Below are 20807 nucleotides of genomic sequence, written 5' to 3'. Positions count from 1 at the left end.
CCTCAAAAACTGAGTGCCAACCGTTAAATACCCCAGCCAACTTGCTATCCGATTGGTCTAATGGAAATAGTATGGACATCACTGGAGCCACCATTTTTAGATGTACTCGAGATTACCTGACAGCCATTTTGTGTTAGTTAACATCACTAAATCTCCTATAACTTTAAAATGAAATGCATCTGTGTGATGTTTTTAAATTTTCAAAAAACAGTCAACTATGGTTTATATAAAAACCCGTAAAGTAAGGAACTAATCCTTTTACCCAAAAAAGTGTAAGGGAAAGGGTTACAAATACATATAAAACATTCCATTGTGAATTATAAACAAACATGGTTATAGCACATACTGTGTCGCAAACAAACACAGAATTATGGTAAAAGAAAATAGTCACAAAAGCCGTGATAAAGTCTGCCCCAGACGCGGACGGCGAAGCCAGTTCAAGAAAACACGGTGTTGTACACGAACAAATATGAAAAGTCAAACACCGTGACAATCAGTCACTGGAATAACTTGGAGCCATGGGTCTTATTGCCAATTTTGTTACATTTATATGTTTTCTTTATTTTCTTCAGAATGGATTATCGATGAACTACCAAATTTCTGTGTTGTTTTCCATTGTAGAAACCATCTTGAATTCAGTCAGATATAAAAATTATATGACCAAAGAGAGCTACATTAATCTTTGATCATATACTTTTTGGTTTTAGATTTGTTGTAACTGATTTGTAAATGGCATTCTTTTTCTTCTTTGAACACTCAAAGACACCCCCCTCCCCCCCCCCCCCCCCTTAGCTCAAACAAATGCTACTATGTACTTCAAGTTCTCCATGGGGACAAACAGTTTCTCCTTCAAGGGTTCATCTGAAGACCATATTTCCTTCAGATGGTCTTGGTAGTGACCAAATGCAATTGGTATTGGGTCGTAAGCACTACTAAAGAACATCTGTTTTGTTTTATGTAGGAGCAGAACCAGTTCACCCAGTCGTCCAGTGACATCGACAGTCTAATCAAGTACCCGGCCCCGCCACAGAGAGAGACTCAGCGTCGTCACAGCAGCACGTCGACCAAGGACCGCAACCTGTCGCGCATCATCAGCCGGTTCCGGCCGTTTGACGAGACGTTCAGGAACCTGCAGCCACCTCGCCCCCTCTACCAGACGATCTTCTTCAAACTGCCCGACCCGGTTGTCCGACATGGCATGCAGACACAGGAATTGCGTTCACATCTTAGACAAGGTTAACAGATATCTTTGTTTTGGAGTTTTGGATTTGTTTGATTTTAATTCTGGAAAACTACCATGATGATTTGAATGGAACTTTTCACCATGCTTTTTAAATATTAAAGTCTAGATTGAAGACTTTAGTAAAGTCTGACCTATTTGCATGTAGTTACGAGTGTGTAAAGTGTGGAGACTTTGTTGAAGGATTAAATTTTTCATTTTGTGTATTCTGTTTTCAAAATCTTTATACAATAAAATTAGCCCAGAATTTTTTTTTCCCGCCATAAATAAAATCTGAGCTAAACTTTATTAAAGACTTTGTTTGGATGTTTGAACTCTGTTTTTATTTCTTGCAGACACAGAGAGACTGTTTCGACTTCAGCAGCTTTATTTCGCCTGGTTGCGAAAGAACAATTCACCAGTTTCTGTATGTATAATTTCTTTTCTATTTTAACTTCATTAAAGGTTCAAATACAGATATGCTGGGCTCCCTTCTCAAGACGTGTTAATTGGTGAGAGTGAAAATACACTTCTGTCACCTGGGTTACTTACTAATTCAGGATAAACCTTTATCATAGTTTTGTTAATTTCTGGTCCAAAACCCTCTTTTGGTTAAGTCAATTAGTATGCCCAAGACAGAGAAGGAGAAAGGTAAAGAGGAGCTATGGATTTTATAAAATGTGAAGTTGAAGCCAACCAGTTAACTTTGGTAAATAAGATTTACCAGTTGGTGCAGTCAGCCCTTTACATGCACAGCCTTTAAAATATTCTCTTTGGCTTCTAACTCTTCCCACTGCAACTAGGTAAGGAACAGCACGTAGAGGGTGTGTTTTTTTAAGTATGAAGCTGCTTGCCCATTACTTGTGATATGTGTTCACATGATATTATTTAAAATAAACTTAACTTTCCAAATTTGACTTTATCGCCTGTATCATTTCCCAGGAGGACTATGTGCATCTACTGAAGTGCTCCTCCCGTCTCTTCCACTACTGTGTGACACCGCTCCTGTTCAGTCCTCAGTGGCGACAGCGAGTCATTGAGAAAACCATGGACTGCACTGTCACTAACATCAAACAGGAGATGGGGGTCACAGTGACTCCACCACCCGTAGAGAAAGCAGAGGGATCAAAATCAGTGAGTTTTTTCAGACTTGTAATATGTCTGTCCCTTTGTATGTTAGTGTATGTTGGTATATGTCATTATGATAGTTATACCACCAACAGCAAAAACAGAAGATTCTAAATTTGTGAGTTTTTAGAGTCGTGATGTGTCTGTCCTTTTGTATTGTTGGTGTTTTATGGTGATTATATTTCTGTGAGAAGAAACGGTAGATTATAAATTTGTGAGTTTTAGAGTTGTGATGTGTCTGTAATTTTATGTTGATATGTCATGATGATTATGCCACCAACAGAAGAAACAGTAGATTCTAAATCTCAGTTTTAAATTTGTGATGTGTCTGTAATTTTATGTTGATATTTCATGGTGATTATATCACCAACAAGATACAGGAGATTTTATGTTGATATGTCATGGTGATTATATCACCAACAGAAGAAACAGTAGATTCTAAATCTCAGTTGTAAAGTTGTGATGTGTCTGTAATTTTATGTTCATATGTCATGGTGATTATACCACCAACAGATGAAACAGTAGATTCTAAATCTATGAGTTTAGATGTGTCTGTTCATTTATGTGTTGGTGCCTCAAGGTGATTCTGTAAGTGATGATACATTTCGGACATAATGTATTCCATCTGCAGTGTAATCTTATTGCAGTAGAAATAGTGTGTCTGGATTATTTGTTTAATTCAAACATTAGGGTTAGTTTAGACTTCTTTGTGTTAGTGTATCATGGTAATTACATTCTAGCAAGCAAACCTGAACATTTTAAACCAATGTGCTTAGAATGTTGGTGTATTCATCCATTTCTGTGTTACAATGACTATACACCTCTGATAGATAAACTTAAACCTTTTAATTTATGAATTTAATGTCTGTGTACATATTAAGGTGTTGTGTTTTGGGTTTGTTTGTTTTTTTGTAACAGACATTTTACTGTGACTTTATTGGTCCTACCGGAGGGGACTATAAATTTCATCTCCGTCCGTCTGTCATGCATATAGTTTTTCCGGATGTGTTTTTAGAATGTCTTTAGATATTAAGCTACAATTTTGTGTATAGCTTTATCATGTACTGTTACAGATCAAGTTTGACATTCATGCCGATTTACCCATTTTTGACAGAGTTATGGCCCTTGTACTGAGGAGATATGAAATTTATTTTTCCTGACCTTTGTTTTGTAATACCTAAAAATATTGAGCTGAAATTTTGTACCTGTATATAACTTTATCATGTACTGTTACTGATCATGTTTAACTTTCATGGTGATTTACCCACTTTTCACAGATTGTTGGGTCAGGTAGGGGACATGTATTGCCGTAGCAGTACTCTCAAAATGCTTGTTATTTCAGTGGAGTCCGATGCTGACTGTGCCGGTTATTCACTACCTCACTGAAGTGAGCTGAGTGTCTGCACCATACCAGCCTTGACTCACTTCTAACAATCCAATCTTTAATTAAAACATTTTACTTTTCACACAGATGCATCAGTTATTTATTAAATGTGTTTACTAACTGAATTATTTAAGAATTTAATGTAATAACTTTTGACAAAACCACTTTGCATACTGTATAGATGTTCTTTCGTACTTTAAAAATTGTTTTAAAAAATGACGTTACTTCAATAAATAATTAATAAAATTTACTAATTCAGTTAATTTAATAATTTTAAACAATAAAAGAAAACAGTTGAAATGATCTATTGCTTAAGTAATGCAAAATTGAGGTTCATGAACTTTTAAGTCACATGATATCATTTGGACCAATCCAAGCATTTATAAGAAAAGAATATTTACAGATTGGGAATTCTTGCACATTAGTGGTTTTTAATTGTATCACGTTTTTGTCATCTTAAAACTTAAAACTTAAATTAGTTGGTATTTCTTCACTGATCATGATACACGTTGGATCATACTGATGAACTTTCAATTATTATCTGTTGTCATGGTTACCAGAATACACCCTACCCTATATTGATTTTATCTTTCATACCTCTTTGATATCTGTTTACATGTGCATGAAAACAAACCCAAACAACACCACTAAAACAAAACTGATTGATTAATCACCAACTATTGGATGTCAACCATTTGGTTATTCTGACATGTAGTTTTCTGAAGAAACCCACTGCATTTATATGTACTTTCTCACAGACAGGACTCAACATACCACAGCATTTGATATATCAATTATAGGAGAAAAAACCCAATCAGTCAATGCGTCCATGAAGAGAAGGAAGGAAGGAAATGGTTTATTTAACGGCGCACTCAACACATTTTATTTATTGTTATATGGTGTCGGAGATGTGGTTAAGGACCACACAGATATTGAGGGAGGAAACCCGCTGCCGCCACTTCATGGGCTACTCTTTTCGAGTAGAAGCAAGGGATCTTTTATATGCACCATCCCACAGACAGGATAGTATGTACCACAGCCTTTGTTAAGCCAGTTGTGGAGCACTGGCTGGAATGAGAAATAGCCCAATGGGTCCACCGACGGGGATCGATCCTAGATCAAGTGCGCGTCAGATGGCTGCTGTAACACTAAGCTACGTCCTGCCCCTCCATGAAGTGAGTTCAATGCCACAAGCAAAGCACTTAATGCAAAGTGATGTCTACTAAAGGGACGTCGTTCTTATTATGCGATTAGTCGCACCAACTTGTTGCATGCGATTTGTTATAGCGACTCGAATCGTGTGTGTGTGGGAAGACATTAGGGCATAAGATTTCATGACGTCAAACAAGTCTCGTCCGTTTAAAAATATTTTGCAGGAAACGTAAGTGCATACAAATATCCACAGAACTAAAGAAAAATTGAATGTTGACAGTTTACTGATGACATTATGTAACAAAACAATTATTGACCACATCTGGACAATAACAGGGTTTATGGACTCAAGAAGTACGGACATTTTGACATGTTTATAAGCAAATGAAAAAAAAAAAACGGAAGTGGCCAAACTAAACGGTTGTACTTTAATGTGATTTGATTGGCTGAGAGCTTACAATTTGTCGTGAGAAATAGAACATGTTCTAATCGGTGCGATTCCAACACAACTTGTCATACAAGATTAAAGTCGTTCCATTTAGATGTTCTCACAGTACGATCCAATCACATGCGACAAGTCGGTATGACTAATCGCATAATGAGAACGCCCCTTAACTGAGCTAAATACCACCCTGACTGAAAGAATTAAATTAATGATTTAATGTAAAAGATATCTGTGCTTAGAAATTTAATGGTTGTTTGCAAATGCAAGACCAGTAGCATTTGCCAAAGTGGAAATTTTAACTGACATACACAATAGTAGCTCACAAATACTGGCTTTAGTTAATAAAAATTCTGTCGGTGAGATGGGAAACATTAGTTAATATTTTCCATGGCAATTGATTATGAATTTCATCACATCATTAGAGCCCAACCAGTCAATTTTTAGTTACAATTGACCATTTAATCTAAAGTTGAAATTTTAAAAAACAATTTTGTGCATTTTTGTATTCATATTACTAATTGTTGTATTGCTGTGCAGTGTGTTTCAAATATAACTCTTTCTCATTTGTTAAGTTAAACTACCTAAACTAATACAGTATTCATCATGTCTTTATATTATACAAGACCTATTTGTAAATGTGCAGAATTTATTGACAGAACATTCACAGAAGCTACATGTAAATCCCATGAAAAATTGATTGTTTAAAAATGTTTATCTGTTGCATGTTTATAAATAAACAAAATAATAATAATAATTAAATATGATATTATGGTATGAAAATAAATATGGGTAAAAATATATTACAGCTACTGACATTCAAAACATTTTAACTAAATTTCTGCTGTTTGTTATGCAAAAGTGAAAACCATAAATTTAAAATCAGATATGTTTGTGATGTATTAATTTGTTTTTAATTTCTTTTAGCCTACACTAGTTCCATACAACAAAATGTTATGTCTGTTATGGAAGACCAGACTGTATTGTGTTTTGAATATGGTGATTATCACTATTATAAACCTTCTGTTTTTTCTTCTTAATAAAAACATTTTAATGGTTTTTGTATTGGGTTTTTAGAAAAGTTTTATTGATATTTTCAGCGGTCTCGTCACAGTTCTGGTACCTCAATTGCGAGTCTGCGCAACCGGCGATCCGACAGCCAGGACCGGAGGAAGGCGTCCATCACCCCCCAGGACTCCCCCGAGATCCGCCACAGATCGGCTCAGGAAGATTCCTGGCACGTGGAGCTGCGCAGCAGTTTTATAAATCAGTACCGGAGCTACCTGGAGGTCCTGGGTTTCGTTGTTATATCCGTACAGGAATCGGCCCGCAAAAGGTAAGCTAGGTTTAGATGTTCATGAATGTTTTTTAATAGTTAAAAGGTTGTTTTGTTTAACGACACCACTAGAGCACATTGATTTATTAATCATCAGCTATATGATTTCAAATTTAGTAATTTTGATATATGGTCTTAAGAGAGGATATACCAGTCGTGGTGCACTGGCTAGAATGAGAAATAGCCCAATGTGCCCACCGACGGGGATCGATCCTAAACTGACCACGCATCAAGCGAATGCTTTACCACTTGGCTACGTTCTGTCCTTGTTTTTTTTAATAGATTTAGATATTTAGTCTAGGATTGATTACCATCTGTGGGCACATTGGGTTATTTCTCGGTTCTAGCCAATGCACCACAACTGGTGTATTCTGTCTGTGGGATGTGCTATCCTGTCTGTGGGATGGTGCATATAAAATATCCCCTGCTGCTAATGAAAAAATGTAGCGGGCTTCCTTTCTAAAACTATTTCAAAATTATCAAATGTTTGACATCTAATAGCATTATATTAATAAATCAATGTGCTCTAGTGGTGTCGTTAACAAAAACAAACTAACTTTTGTTTCATTCATGTTGGGTAGCCTGTTTGTGCCTTGGGAGGGGTGAAGATGACAAGAGTTGTATGGAGAAGTGTATTTAAACTGTAAACTACTAGACCATTTCTAACTGGAGTCATATGGAGAAATGTATTTAAACTGTAAACTACTAGACCATTTCTGACTGGAGTCGTTTGGAGAAATGTATTTAAACTGTAAACTACTAGACCATTTCTAACTGGAGTCGTATGGAGAAATGTATTTAAACTACTAGACCATTTCTAACTGGAATCATATGGAGAAATGTACATGTATTTAAACTGTAAACTACTAGACCATTTCTAACTGGAGTCGTATGGAAAAATGTATTTAAACTGTAAATTACTAGACCATTTCTAACTGGAGTCGTATGGAGAAATGTATTTAAACTGTAAACTACTAGACCATTTCTAACTGGAGTTATATGGAGAAATGTATTTAAACTGTAAATGTATTTAAACTGTAAACTACTAGACCATTTCTAACTGGAGTCGTATGGAGAAATGTATTTAAACTGTAAGCTACTAAACCATTTCTAACTGGAGTCGTATGTAGAAATGTATTTAAATGGTAAACTACTAGACCATTTTTAACTAGAGTTGTATTGAGAAATGTATTTAAACTGTAAACTACTAGACCATTTCTAACTAGAGTTGTATGGAGAAATGTATTTAAACTGTAAACTACTAGACCATTTCTAACTAAATTTGATGTGGAGCTTCTTTGAGCTATGAAGGAAGGAAATGACAACACATTTTGTTTACAGTTGTATGGCATCGGGCTCTGAGTTATGAAAAAAGTACCTCATGAATTTGAGCTATGAAGAAAGTAAATAATGAATTTTGTCAATCTGATCTCCAGCAAAATGAATGTCATACACACCATGTGGTAGGTAGGAGGGGTCAACAATGTCACCAATTAGGATAGAATAGAATAGATGTTTAACGACAACCCAGCATGAATCATACATCAGCTATTGGGTGTTGAACAGGTGACCATTTAGCCCAAAGAGTGTATTGTTTGTTACTTCTGACATATGCTAATACTGACCAGTGTTAATATCTATTTAATATAATGTACATGTTTTATATCTGTGTTACAGGTACAGCAGCAGCAAGTCGGTGTCTCCCACTGGAAATCCAGTGACCGACGACAAACTGTCTAACAGATATTCTCTCCAGAAGACCTTCACAAGTGGCATCATGTTTGTCGAGATCGGCTTTCGAGAAGAGTACTTCTGTGTCAAGATGTTTGTCCTCACCTGTATGCAGATTGGTATTTCTGTCAACCAGCAGGTACATTTGCTGTTTTATATGTAAAGATGCTGTTTTATGTGTAAAGATGATGTTTTATATGTAAAGATGATGTTTAATATGTAAAGATGTTGTTTTATAGTTTTTGCTGACATTATTTGAGAAGTTCAAAAAGTTGCAAACAAAAAGAAAAAATTTATTCTTAGTCCACAAATTATTTCAAATTTAAAAATAATTGTTTAAAAAAAATTACATCAAATTGTTCAGTTTCAAAACCTCTAGAAGTAAATTTGTTTCTGGTAAATGTGTGTCCAATTATTATTTGCTGTGTAGGAGATATTTGTGCAGTGAAATCCCTCAAAACCAGATCCTCTGTAAACTAGAATTCCCTTACAACTGGACATTTTTCAAAATCCCTTTTTAACTATCAATGCAGAACAGAACCTCTCTAAACAGTATACCCCTTATAGGTAGTACTAAACCAAATGACTTCCGGTGGGTCAAAGTTCGAGGTGCACCCAACTTTTGATAGAGAAGTGAATACCACAAGTCCTGTGATTGGTGATAAATGTAATTGTGTTGGTTGTAAAAGGAAATAGTTTCATCTGGGCAAAAAATGTATGCAATTTTATTTCATCTAGTTACCACTGTGTCAAGTAGCCTTGTGCTTGAAACATGTATGGGGTACCTGTAAAAAAAAGTACTCGAATTTTGTGGGAATTAGGGTAGTCATAAACGCTACCCGTTATCTCAGAAATGAGCAGCTTGATCCCCAATTTTTTTTATTCACTTTAAGGGTGAGGGGTGGTAGTATTTATATCTGTAGCCATTATGTCAATTGATACGCTGCAGCTAGAAGTTTTAGCCACATATGTTACTATTGTCATCTATGGGATTTGATTGGTAATATACACCCTAAAATTGGACTTGTTTTTACATGGTCCTGTGGGTGTCTGGTTTAAAGGGGTTTCAACTATATAAGCATTTAACATGTTGCTACATTTCCAAAATTGGTTGCCTTTTAATTTTTATATATACAGAAGAGAAAAGTGATGGATATAAATGTATGTGTACTTAGTTGTTGATGTATAGTTTTTATTCTCCCATGCCAGATGAACCTGTTGTTTGTTGACGAGTGTGAGAAGTGCAAGGATCTGATCCACGTGCACTCGTTTGCCCACGACTTCCACCTGCGCCTCATCCAGAGGTACCTCAGTGGGGAGGACTGTGTGTTCAGCCACTGCTTTCATCTGACTCACTTCCTGCAGGACTTCGCCCGCGTCTACCCGTACCCACCAGCGTTCTCTAGAAACTGGTTACAGCAAGGTGAGTTCACTTGATAAAAAATGTGTTCTTGAATCCTAGTGCAAGAGTTGAGTGTGTCGTTAAATAAATCATTTCCTATTGCAAGAATGCTTGTTTTGTAAACTTGTAATTGTTAAAATAGAGTGATCCTGCAGTTACAAGCAGGACTTTAGATTGCATCAAAGTTAAGGTGATAAATGTGCTCAAAATAAGTACGCTGATAATAAAAATGCCCAGATTAATTGTAAATATGTTGATCTCAAAATATTTCATGTCAAAACCACTGAAATGTTACAGTTTAATGAGATAAAAGTAACTTGAAATGCATTTCTGAATATCTACAACTATTCAGCAACTGTTAACAACATTACCACACAAAAAGACCTTACTGTGCACAAAGAGTTTGATTTGTGCAAATTAGTGAGATCTAAATTTTCGATAAAAGGTATTGATTATAAAATATTTGGAATTTAATTTTCCACATTTTTGTGCAACAGCTTAATTTTTTTAATTTTTTTTAATCTAATGATATATTTTTCTGTACTTCATACGAACTATGTCTATGATGGATTGTGTTTTGTCTTTTAGTTTGTTTTTTGTTATTTTATCTAATGTCTCTTTTTTCTGTTATATGATGGGTTGCGTTTTGCCTTGCAGACATCATCACTATTCCTGACCTGCCGTGTCCGAGTCATGAGCTGTATGACTACATGTTGAAACAGATGAAACAGAGAGACATGCGAGTCATCCGCATGGTCGTCTCCATTGACACGGACTTGGAGCCGGTATGTAAATTATGAATATATTATGTTAACTACAGAATGCTTGGCGTATTTTAATTACTTCATTAAATAATTATACCACCATTTACTATATATGCTGAGTATGCTCAGCCTGCTGAGCAATCAAATCTGTTGCCCACTGGATAGAAGATAGGATAGGGTGGATACCAGGGCCTGTGATTATAAAACTTTAGGGTCAAAGTTGAATTGCAGCCAACTTTTGATAGAGAAGTGAACACCACAAGTCCTGTGATTGGTGATAAATGTGAATGTGTTGGTTGTAAAAAAAAAAAGTTTCATCTGAGTAAAAAAAATATGCAATTTTATTTCATCTAGTATCACTGTGTCAAGTAGCCTTGTGCTTGAAACATGTATGAGGTACCTGTAAAAAAAATACTCGAATTTTGTGCGGAACTAGGGTAGTCAGATGACACTACCCGTTACCTCAGAAATGAGCAGCTTGACCCCCCAATTTTTTCTAATTCACTTTAAGGGTGAGGAGTGGTAGTATTTATATCTGTGGCGTTTATGTCGATTGATACACTGCAGGTAGGAGTTTTAGCCACATAATGTATGTTACTATTGTCGTCTATGGAATTTTATTTATACACCCTATAGACATGCAGTTTGTATGGCATTGCCATGACATTAAAATCTCAAGACAGTATTAGTTTTGTCACAACATTATCTTGCACCTGTCAAAGAACAGGTATACATTATCATTTAACTTTCCTCCAGCATTCTCGACTTTTTTGTTCAACAATTTAACTTCAGTAATTCTTATGCAATTTCTGATTTTTCACATATATATTTTGTCTACAATTAGTTATATTGCAAAATGATAGCTTTTCAAAAATTTCTTGTTGACAACTGTTTATGGTAAAAACAAACAATTTTAATAAGGATGTAGATGAAATTGTATTAACAGATGTTAAAATCCTAAAAATGGACTAATTAAATTTTTTAAATTGAAACATTATATGAATGTATTTTCTATACAACTGCATTTTCATGAAACTATTAAAGGGACATTCCTGAGTTTGCTGCAATTTTTAAGATGTTATTGACTAAGAGACTTTTTAAAGATTGTAATTACATATCAGATGTATTTTTCTGCATAAAAAAAATTAGTGACTTTATATTAAATGGGTTTCTGATTGTTCTAATATTAAATTTCATTTTATTTCCTAAAATATTATTATATATTATTATTCCTAATATATTATTAGAAACAAAATCCAGTTTGGGCTTCTTACAAATATTAAGACAACCAGAAACACATTGAAATACAGACAATGATATTCTAAACAAGAAAACATATTTAACATGTTAGTTTAATCTTAGGAATATTTTATTAGCTGGAAACATCTTACAATGGAGCAAACTCAGGAATTTCCCTTTAATATATGACAGTATTTCAGCACATTTTATGTATTTTTCCACATGTTCTTCAGGACTACATCTTTGTGAAGGCGGATGAATACGCTTTGGTGAGTCACAAGAAGCTGCAGAAAGAGGCGAAACGTGAAGGGGAGACAACTCGCGAGGACAAGGATGAGTATGATGTTGGTCTGGTAATTACTCACGACAACCCTAAGGGTCTGCTTCAGAGTGAGTCTGAGATGATGACTCTGAGACTCAAGTACTTCATCATTCTCACACGAAGCAGAGACTGCTTCCCCATGAAGACACTAGAGAAGAAACTCGGAGAATTTAGATCAGCACTGACAAGGACTTCATCTTATGGTGAGATTTAGGATAAAACACAATTGAAATTGTATAGTAATGTCTGTCCTATGGTGTTTAAAATGCATGGATTTAAAGATTGTGTTTGAGAGAGACAATGAGAGAGAGATAGAGAGAGACAGAGAGAGAGACAGACAGAAAGCGATAATGACAGAAGCAGAGAGAAAGAATGACAGAAGCAGAGAAAGAATGACAGAAGCAGAGAGAAATAAAGACAGAAGCAGAGAAAGAATGACAGGAGAAAAAGAATGACAGAAGCAGAGAGAAAGAATGACAGAAGCAGAGAAAGAATGACAGAAGCAGAGAGAAAGAATGACAGAAGCAGAGAAAGAATGACAGAAGCAGAGAGAAAGAATGACAGAAGCAGAGAGAGAGAATGACAGAAGCAGAAAGAGAATGACAGAAGCAGAGAGAATGACAGAAGCAGAGAGAATGACAGAAGCGGAGAAAGAATGACAGAAGCAGAGAAAGAATGACAGAAGCAGAGAGAGAGAATGACAGAAGCAGATAAAGAATGACAGAAGCAGAGAAAGAATGACAAGCAGAGAGAAAGAATGACAGAATCAGAGAGAGAATGACAGAATCAGAGAGAATGACAGAAGCAGAGAGAGAATGACAGAAGCAGAGAGAGAGAATGACAGAAGCAGAGAGAGAGAATGACAGAAGCAGAGAAAGAATGACAAGCAGAGAGAAAGAATGACAGAATCAGAGAGAGAATGACAGAAGCAGAGAGAGAATGACAGAAGCAGAGAGAATGACAGAAGCAGAGAGAGAGAATGACAGAAGCAGAGAAAGAATGACAGAAGCAGAGAGAGAGAATGACAGAAACAGATAAAGAATGACAGAAGCAGAGAAAGAATGACAAACAGAGAGAAAGAATGACAGAATCAGAGAGAGAATGACAGAAGCAGAGAGAGAATGACAGAAGCAGAAAGAGAGAATGACAGAAGCAGAGAAAGAATGACAGAAGCAGAGAGAGAGAATGACAGAAACAGATAAAGAATGACAGAAGCAGAGAAAGAATGACAAGCAGAGAGAAAGAATGACAGAATCAGAGAGAGAATGACAGAAGCAGAGAGAGAATGACAGAAGCAGAGAGAGAGAATGACAGAAGCAGAGATGAGAGAATGACAGAAGCAGAGAAAGAATGACGGAAGTAGAGAAAGAATGACAGAAGCAGAGAAAGAATGACAAGCAGAGAGAGAGAGAGAGAGAGAGAGAGAGAGAGCACAATTTATTTGGGGGGCATGACAGTCAATTCTGTTTAATTTAGATAATAAATAACAATGACTAAACTAGTATCCTATTCTTATCTTTCCTGTGATTTTATAATACATTTAAACATCTCTTTATGTCTGTCCTAAATAAAAAAACATTGTATTTTTATTTTAAGTAAGAAGTTAACACTTCCTTTCACCTCAGTCAACAAACAACACAGTCTCCACTGTTGTGTGTATTATTTAGGTCCACAAGAGGTTCCTTCGGGTGGTGATGACATGTCTAAACCTGTGCCCGTCAAACAACACCTATCTGTACGACAAGAGGATGTCAACTATCTTGGATTCTCCAACGTCCACCAGGCTCCCATCTACGACATGGTACAGAACGAGGTTCAGGCTGGAAGGTATATTGTCTTTTCTACTAGAACATTCTAGTTTGTCGCTAAACCAGGCATGGTACAGAAAGAGGTTCAGGTATCTCACCACTATTGATTATACATTGGTGACAGTACAAATATAAAGCCAAGCACTGACTAAATTATTAACAGTAGGTGCTATATACTACCTGACATGAAGAGAACAGCCTCTGTGACAGGATTTAAGTAAATAAAATTAATACTTCGCCACCTGCAATTTTAATTATCCACTCTCCTAAGCACATGGGCTAATGGAGGGGAGGCTACTCTCGTTAAATATATGTACCACAGGCATAGCAAACAATGGTCTTGCTTGTAGCTAAGCAGATATGCATCTGTCAGTTTGATATGCCAAAATCAAGAGGCAATGTTACCCTTTCAATATTCCATAATCATACTGTCAAGTCTGTTCAGACACCAACATAATAAAATAAAGAAAAGAGGTACTCTTTTTTCATGGAACTAAATTCGTCGCCTACACGTCGCTCATTGGCTGAAATAGCGGTGTGATCCCTTAAGGCTGGAAGGTATATTGTCATTTCTACTAAAACATTCTAGTTTGTCGCTAAACCAGGCATGGTACAGAAAGAGGTTCAGGCTGGAACGTATATTGTCATTTCTACTAGAACATTCTAATTTGTCGCTAAACCAGGCATGGTACAGAAAGAGGTTCAGGCTGGAAGGTATATTGTCATTTCTACTAGAACATTCTAGTTTGTCACTAAACCAGGCTCCTATCTACGACATGGTACAGAAAGAGGTTCAGGCTGGAAGGTATATTGTCATTTCTACTAGAACATTCTAGTTTGTCGCTAAACCAGGCATGGTACAGAAAGAGGTTCAGGCTGGAACGTATATTGTCATTTCTACTAGAACATTCTAATTTGTCGCTAAACCAGGCATGGTACAGAAAGAGGTTCAGGCTGGAAGGTATATTGTCATTTCTACTAGAACATTCTAGTTTGTCACTAAACCAGGCATGGTACAGAAAGAGGTTCAGGCTGGAAGGTATATTGTCATTTCTACTAGAACATTCTAGTTTGTCGCTAAACCAGGCTCCTATCTACGACATGGTACAGAAAGAGGTTCAGGCTGGAAGGTATATTGTCATTTCTACTAGAACATTCTAGTTTGTCGCTAAACCAGGCATGGTACAGAAAGAGGTTCAGGCTGGAAGGTAGATTGTCATTTCTACTAGAACATTCTAGTTTGTCACTAAGCCAGGCATGGTACAGAAAGAGGTTCAGGCTGGAAGGTAGATTGTCATTTCTACTAAAACATTCTAGTTTGTCGCTAAACCAGGCATGGTACAGAAAGAGGTTCAGGCTGGAAGGTATATTGTCTTTTCTACTAGAACATTCTAGTTTGTCTCTAAACCAGGCATGGTACAGAAAGAGGTTCAGGCTGGAAGGTATATTGTCATTTCTTCTAAAACATTCTAGTTTATTGGTAAACCAGCCTCCCATCTACGACATGGTACAGAAAGAGGTTCAGGCTGGAAGGTATATTGTCATTTCTACTAGAACATTCTAGTTTGTCACTAAACCAGGCATGGTACAGAAAGAGGTTCAGGCTGGAAGGTAGATTGTCATTTGTACTAGAACATTCATTCTAGTTTGTCACTAAACCAGGCATGGTACTGAAAGAGGTTCAGGCTGGAAGGTATATTGTCATTTCTACTAGAACATTCTAGTTTGTCACTAAACCAGGCATGGTACAGAAAGAGGTTCAGGCTGGAAGGTAGATTGTCATTTCTACTAGAACATTCTAGTTTGTCACTAAACCAGGCATGGTACAGAAAGAGGTTCAGGCTGGAAGGTAGATTGTCATTTCTACTAGAACATTCTAGTTTGTCTCTAAACCAGGCTCCTATCTACGACATGGTACAGAAAGAGGTTCAGGCTGGAAGGTATATTGTCATTTCTACTAGAACATTCTAGTTTGTCTCTAAACCAGGCATGGTACAGAAAGAGGTTCAGGCTGGAAGGTAGATTGTCATTTCTACTAGAACATTCTAGTTTGTCGCTAAACCAGGCATGGTACAGAAAGAGGTTCAGGCTGGAAGGTATATTGTCATTTCTACTAGAACATTCTAGTTTGTCACTAAACCAGGCATGGTACAGAAAGAGGTTCAGGCTGGAAGGTAGATTGTCATTTCTACTAGAACATTCTACTTTGTCTCTAAACCAGGCATGGTACGTAAAGAGGTTCAGGCTGGAAGGTATATTGTCATTTCTACTAGAACATTCTAGTTTGTCGCTAAACCAGGCATGGTACAGAAAGAGGTTCAGGCTGGAAGGTAGATTGTCATTTCTACTAAAACATTCTAGTTTGTCGCTAAACCAGGCATGGTACAGAAAGAGGTTCAGGCTGGAAGGTATATTGTCATTTCTACTAGAACATTCTAGTTTGTCACTAAGCCAGGCATGGTACAGAAAGAGGTTCAGGCTGGAAGGTAGATTGTCATTTCTACTAGAACATTCTAGTTTGTCACTAAACCAGGCATGGTACAGAAAGAGGTTCAGGCTGGAAGGTAGATTGTCATTTCTACTAGAACATTCTAGTTTGTCACTAAACCAGGCATGGTACTGAAAGAGGTTCAGGCTGGAAGGTATATTGTCATTTCTACTAGAACATTCTAGTTTGTCACTAAACCAGGCATGGTACAGAAAGAGGTTCAGGCTGGAAGGTAGATTGTCATTTCTACTAGAACATTCTAGTTTGTCACTAAACCAGGCATGGTACAGAAAGAGGTTCAGGCTGGAAGGTAGATTGTCATTTCTACTAGAACATTCTAGTTTGTCTCTAAACCAGGCTCCTATCTACGACATGGTACAGAAAGAGGTTCAGGCTGGAAGGTATATTGTCATTTCTACTAGAACATTCTAGTTTGTCTCTAAACCAGGCATGGTACAGAAAGAGGTTCAGGCTGGAAGGTAGATTGTCATTTCTACTAGAACATTCTAGTTTGTCGCTAAACCAGGCATGGTACAGAAAGAGGTTCAGGCTGGAAGGTATATTGTCATTTCTACTAGAACATTCTAGTTTGTCACTAAACCAGGCATGGTACAGAAAGAGGTTCAGGCTGGAAGGTAGATTGTCATTTCTACTAGAACATTCTACTTTGTCTCTAAACCAGGCATGGTACGTAAAGAGGTTCAGGCTGGAAGGTATATTGTCATTTCTACTAGAACATTCTAGTTTGTCGCTAAACCAGGCATGGTACAGAAAGAGGTTCAGGCTGGAAGGTAGATTGTCATTTCTACTAGAACATTCTAGTTTGTCGCTAAACCAGGCATGGTACAGAAAGAGGTTCAGGCTGGAAGGTATATTGTCATTTCTACTAGAACATTCTAGTTTGTCACTAAGCCAGGCATGGTACAGAAAGAGGTTCAGGCTGGAAGGTAGATTGTCATTTCTACTAGAACATTCTAGTTTGTCACTAAACCAGGCATGGTACAGAAAGAGGTTCAGGCTGGAAGGTAGATTGTCATTTGTACTAGAACATTCTAGTTTGTCACTAAACCAGGCATGGTACAGAAAGAGGTTCAGGCTGGAAGGTATATTGTCATTTCTACTAGAACATTCTAGTTTGTCACTAAACCAGGCATGGTACAGAAAGAGGTTCAGGCTGGAAGGTAGATTGTCATTTCTACTAGAACATTCTAGTTTGTCACTAAACCAGGCATGGTACAGAAAGAGGTTCAGGCTGTAAGGTAGATTGTCATTTCTACTAGAACATTCTAGTTTGTCTCTAAACCAGGCTCCTATCTATGACATGGTACAGAAAGAGGTTCAGGCTGGAAGGTATATTGTCATTTCTACTAGAACATTCTAGTTTGTCACTAAACCAGGCATGGTACAGAACGAGGTTCAGGCTGGAAGGTAGATTGTCATTTCTACTAGAACATTCTAGTTTGTCACTAAACCAGGCATGGTACAGAAAGAGGTTCAGGCTGGAAGGTAGATTGTCATTTCTACTAGAACATTCTAGTTTGTCTCTAAACCAGGCTCCTATCTACGACATGGTACAGAAAGAGGTTCAGGCTGGAAGGTAGATTGTCATTTCTACTAGAACATTCTAGTTTGTCTCTAAACCAGGCTCCTATCTACGACATGGTACAGAAAGAGGTTCAGGCTGGAAGGTAGATTGTCATTTCTACTAGAACATTCTAGTTTGTCACTAAACCAGGCATGGTACAGAAAGAGGTTCAGGCTGGAAGGTAGATTGTCATTTCTACTAGAACATTCTAGTTTGTCACTAAACCAGGCATGGTACAGAAAGAGGTTCAGGCTGGAAGGTAGATTGTCATTTCTACTAGAACATTCTAGTTTGTCTCTAAACCAGGCTCCTATCTACGACATGGTACAGAAAGAGGTTCAGGCTGGAAGGTATATTGTCATTTCTACTAGAACATTCTAGTTTGTCGCTAAACCAGGCATGGTACAGAAAGAGGTTCAGGCTGGAAGGTATATTGTCATTTCTACTAGAACATTCTAGTTTGTCACTAAACCAGGCATGGTACAGAAAGAGGTTCAGGCTGGAAGGTATATTGTCATTTCTACTAGAACATTCTAGTTTGTCACTAAACCAGGCATGGTACAGAAAGAGGTTCAGGCTGGAAGGTATATTGTCATTTCTACTAGAACATTCTAGTTTGTCTCTAAACCAGGCTCCTATCTACGGCATGGTACAGAAAGAGGTTCAGGCTGGAAGGTATATTGTCATTTCTACTAGAACATTCTAGTTTGTCTCTAAACCAGGCATGGTACAGAAAGAGGTTCAGGCTGGAAGGTATATTTCCATTTCTACTAGAACATTCTAGTTTGTCGCTAAACCAGGCATGGTACAGAAAGAGGTTCAGGCTGGAAGGTATATTGTCATTTCTACTAGAACATTCTAGTTTGTCACTAAACCAGGCATGGTACAGAAAGAGGTTCAGGCTGGAAGGTATATTGTCATTTCTACTAGAACATTCTAGTTTGTCTCTAAACCAGGCTCCTATCTACGGCATGGTACAGAAAGAGGTTCAGGCTGGAAGGTATATTGTCATTTCTACTAGAACATTCTAGTTTGTCTCTAAACCAGGCATGGTACAGAAAGAGGTTCAGGCTGGAAGGTATATTTCCATTTCTACTAGAACATTCTAGTTTGTCGCTAAACCAGCGTCCCATCTACGACATGGTACAGAACGAGGTTCAGGCTGGAAGGTATATTGTCATTTCTACTAGAACATTCTAGTTTGTCGCTAAACCAGGCATGGTACAGAAAGAGGTTCAGGCTGGAAGGTATATTTCCATTTCTACTAGAACATTCTAGTTTGTCGCTAAACCAGCGTCCCATCTACGACATGGTACAGAACGAGGTTCAGGCTGGAAGGTATATTGTCATTTCTACTAGAACATTCTAGTTTGTCGCTAAACCAGCGTCCCATCTACGACATGGTACAGAACGAGGTTCAGGCTGGAAGGTATATTGTCATTTCTACTAAAGGGGCAGAATGGAACACGGTGCTAAAGTGCTTGCCTGATGTGCAGTCAGTCTATGATCGATCCCCATCGGTGGGCCAGCTAGTGTACCACATCTGATATATCAAAGGCATATGGTGCATACTAAAGATCCCTTACTGTGGTGGGTTGTCCTTTCTAAGACTATATGTCAGAATCACCAAATGTGATGTAGTGACAGTAGCGGATCCAGGGGGGGGGGGGGGGGCATGGGTCTGGACCTCCCTCCCCTCTTTTTGTAAATTTGAGCATGATGTGTTCAGCTGTAACAGGCGCTGTGTATAAAAGGAGAGATGAGTCATCACATTTGGACCCCCCATCCCCCTTTCAGAAATCCTGCATCCGTGCCTGGGTGAATTTCCCGTTAGACTATATGTCAGAATTACCAAGTGTTTGACATCCAGTAACCGACGATTAAAAAATCAATATTCTCTGTTGGTGTCGTTAAACTAAACAAATCATGCCTAGAACCCACAGAAGCCATGTTTGTGTAGCCCCTTGAATAACCTATATATATATATATATATATATATATATACAGGCTTGACTAACATTTGTGTTGTATCTGTGTTCAGGGATAAGATAGAGCAGATGGTACAGCTGTCGCGGGTGAAGTGTTCTCTCGACTACCTGTGGAAGAGGATGCTCAGTAAGGAAGGAGACATCCGCAAGAAGAAACGCAGTGAGACTGAGGAGAGCAGGGATGGTGTACGTACTCAACCTACATGACAAACACACCATACATATATAGTTAAACCTTATTTATGGAGGTAGTATGCCCCCCAAAAGTAACCAAAAAAAACTAATAAGCAAATAAAATCAGAGGCGCCCGGGACCCCCTAAATTTTGCAATAGTTATAATTTTATTATATATTTTGGTTGTTTTTTTTATGATCCCCCTTCAAACCTCCTCCAAACTTCCCTTAGCATTCCACCTCATGTCACTGGGGCCCCCCTAAATGGATTTTTTGGATCCGCCACTGAAAATGGTAAAATTTCTGTGAAAATATGTGGGCTTTTTAAATTTGTATAATTTTATGAAAAAATATTTTTAGGTTTTTGTTTTATAGTATTAAAATATTTTAAATACAATTTATTGTACTTTTGACACTGGTGTGCTGCTCATAAAGTCATATTCTATAGATCACTGTGACTTCCATAAAATATTTGTTCTAGCTTTACATATTAGACACTGTCAGGGAGGGTTACATTTTTTTAAATATTCCAGTTGCCAATTTAAAATATTATTTTAACTCAAAAGATTTTTTTTTTTATGTTATGTTTGCATTCGTCCAAATTTTGTTTATTGAATTCTGTTTATATGGTTTGTAATCTATCACC

The 20807-nt window shown here is 37.3% G+C and overlaps 1 protein-coding gene across 2 annotated transcripts in view; it reads left to right on the top strand.

The window, feature by feature from the left end:
- The window catches only part of LOC121374922 (KICSTOR complex protein SZT2-like), a 149071-nt gene that overhangs the window by 124294 nt on the left and 3970 nt on the right, over positions 1-20807 (top strand). For both annotated transcript variants that reach the window (XM_041502063.1, XM_041502062.1), the window contains 10 exons: positions 962-1235; positions 1576-1646; positions 2162-2353; positions 6426-6661; positions 8339-8531; positions 9602-9815; positions 10452-10579; positions 12031-12322; positions 13787-13946; positions 20042-20174. In XM_041502063.1, the coding sequence (XP_041357997.1) occupies positions 962-1235; positions 1576-1646; positions 2162-2353; positions 6426-6661; positions 8339-8531; positions 9602-9815; positions 10452-10579; positions 12031-12322; positions 13787-13946; positions 20042-20174 (1893 nt within the window). The remainder of the gene's footprint in view (positions 1-961; positions 1236-1575; positions 1647-2161; positions 2354-6425; positions 6662-8338; positions 8532-9601; positions 9816-10451; positions 10580-12030; positions 12323-13786; positions 13947-20041; positions 20175-20807) is intronic.

The sequence above is a fragment of the Gigantopelta aegis genome, chromosome 6 (genome assembly GCF_016097555.1).
Source record: "Gigantopelta aegis isolate Gae_Host chromosome 6, Gae_host_genome, whole genome shotgun sequence".
Taxonomy (NCBI): domain Eukaryota; kingdom Metazoa; phylum Mollusca; class Gastropoda; order Neomphalida; family Peltospiridae; genus Gigantopelta; species Gigantopelta aegis.
The sequence above is the reverse complement of the archived record's forward strand: the minus strand, read 5'-3'. Positions and strand labels throughout refer to the sequence as shown.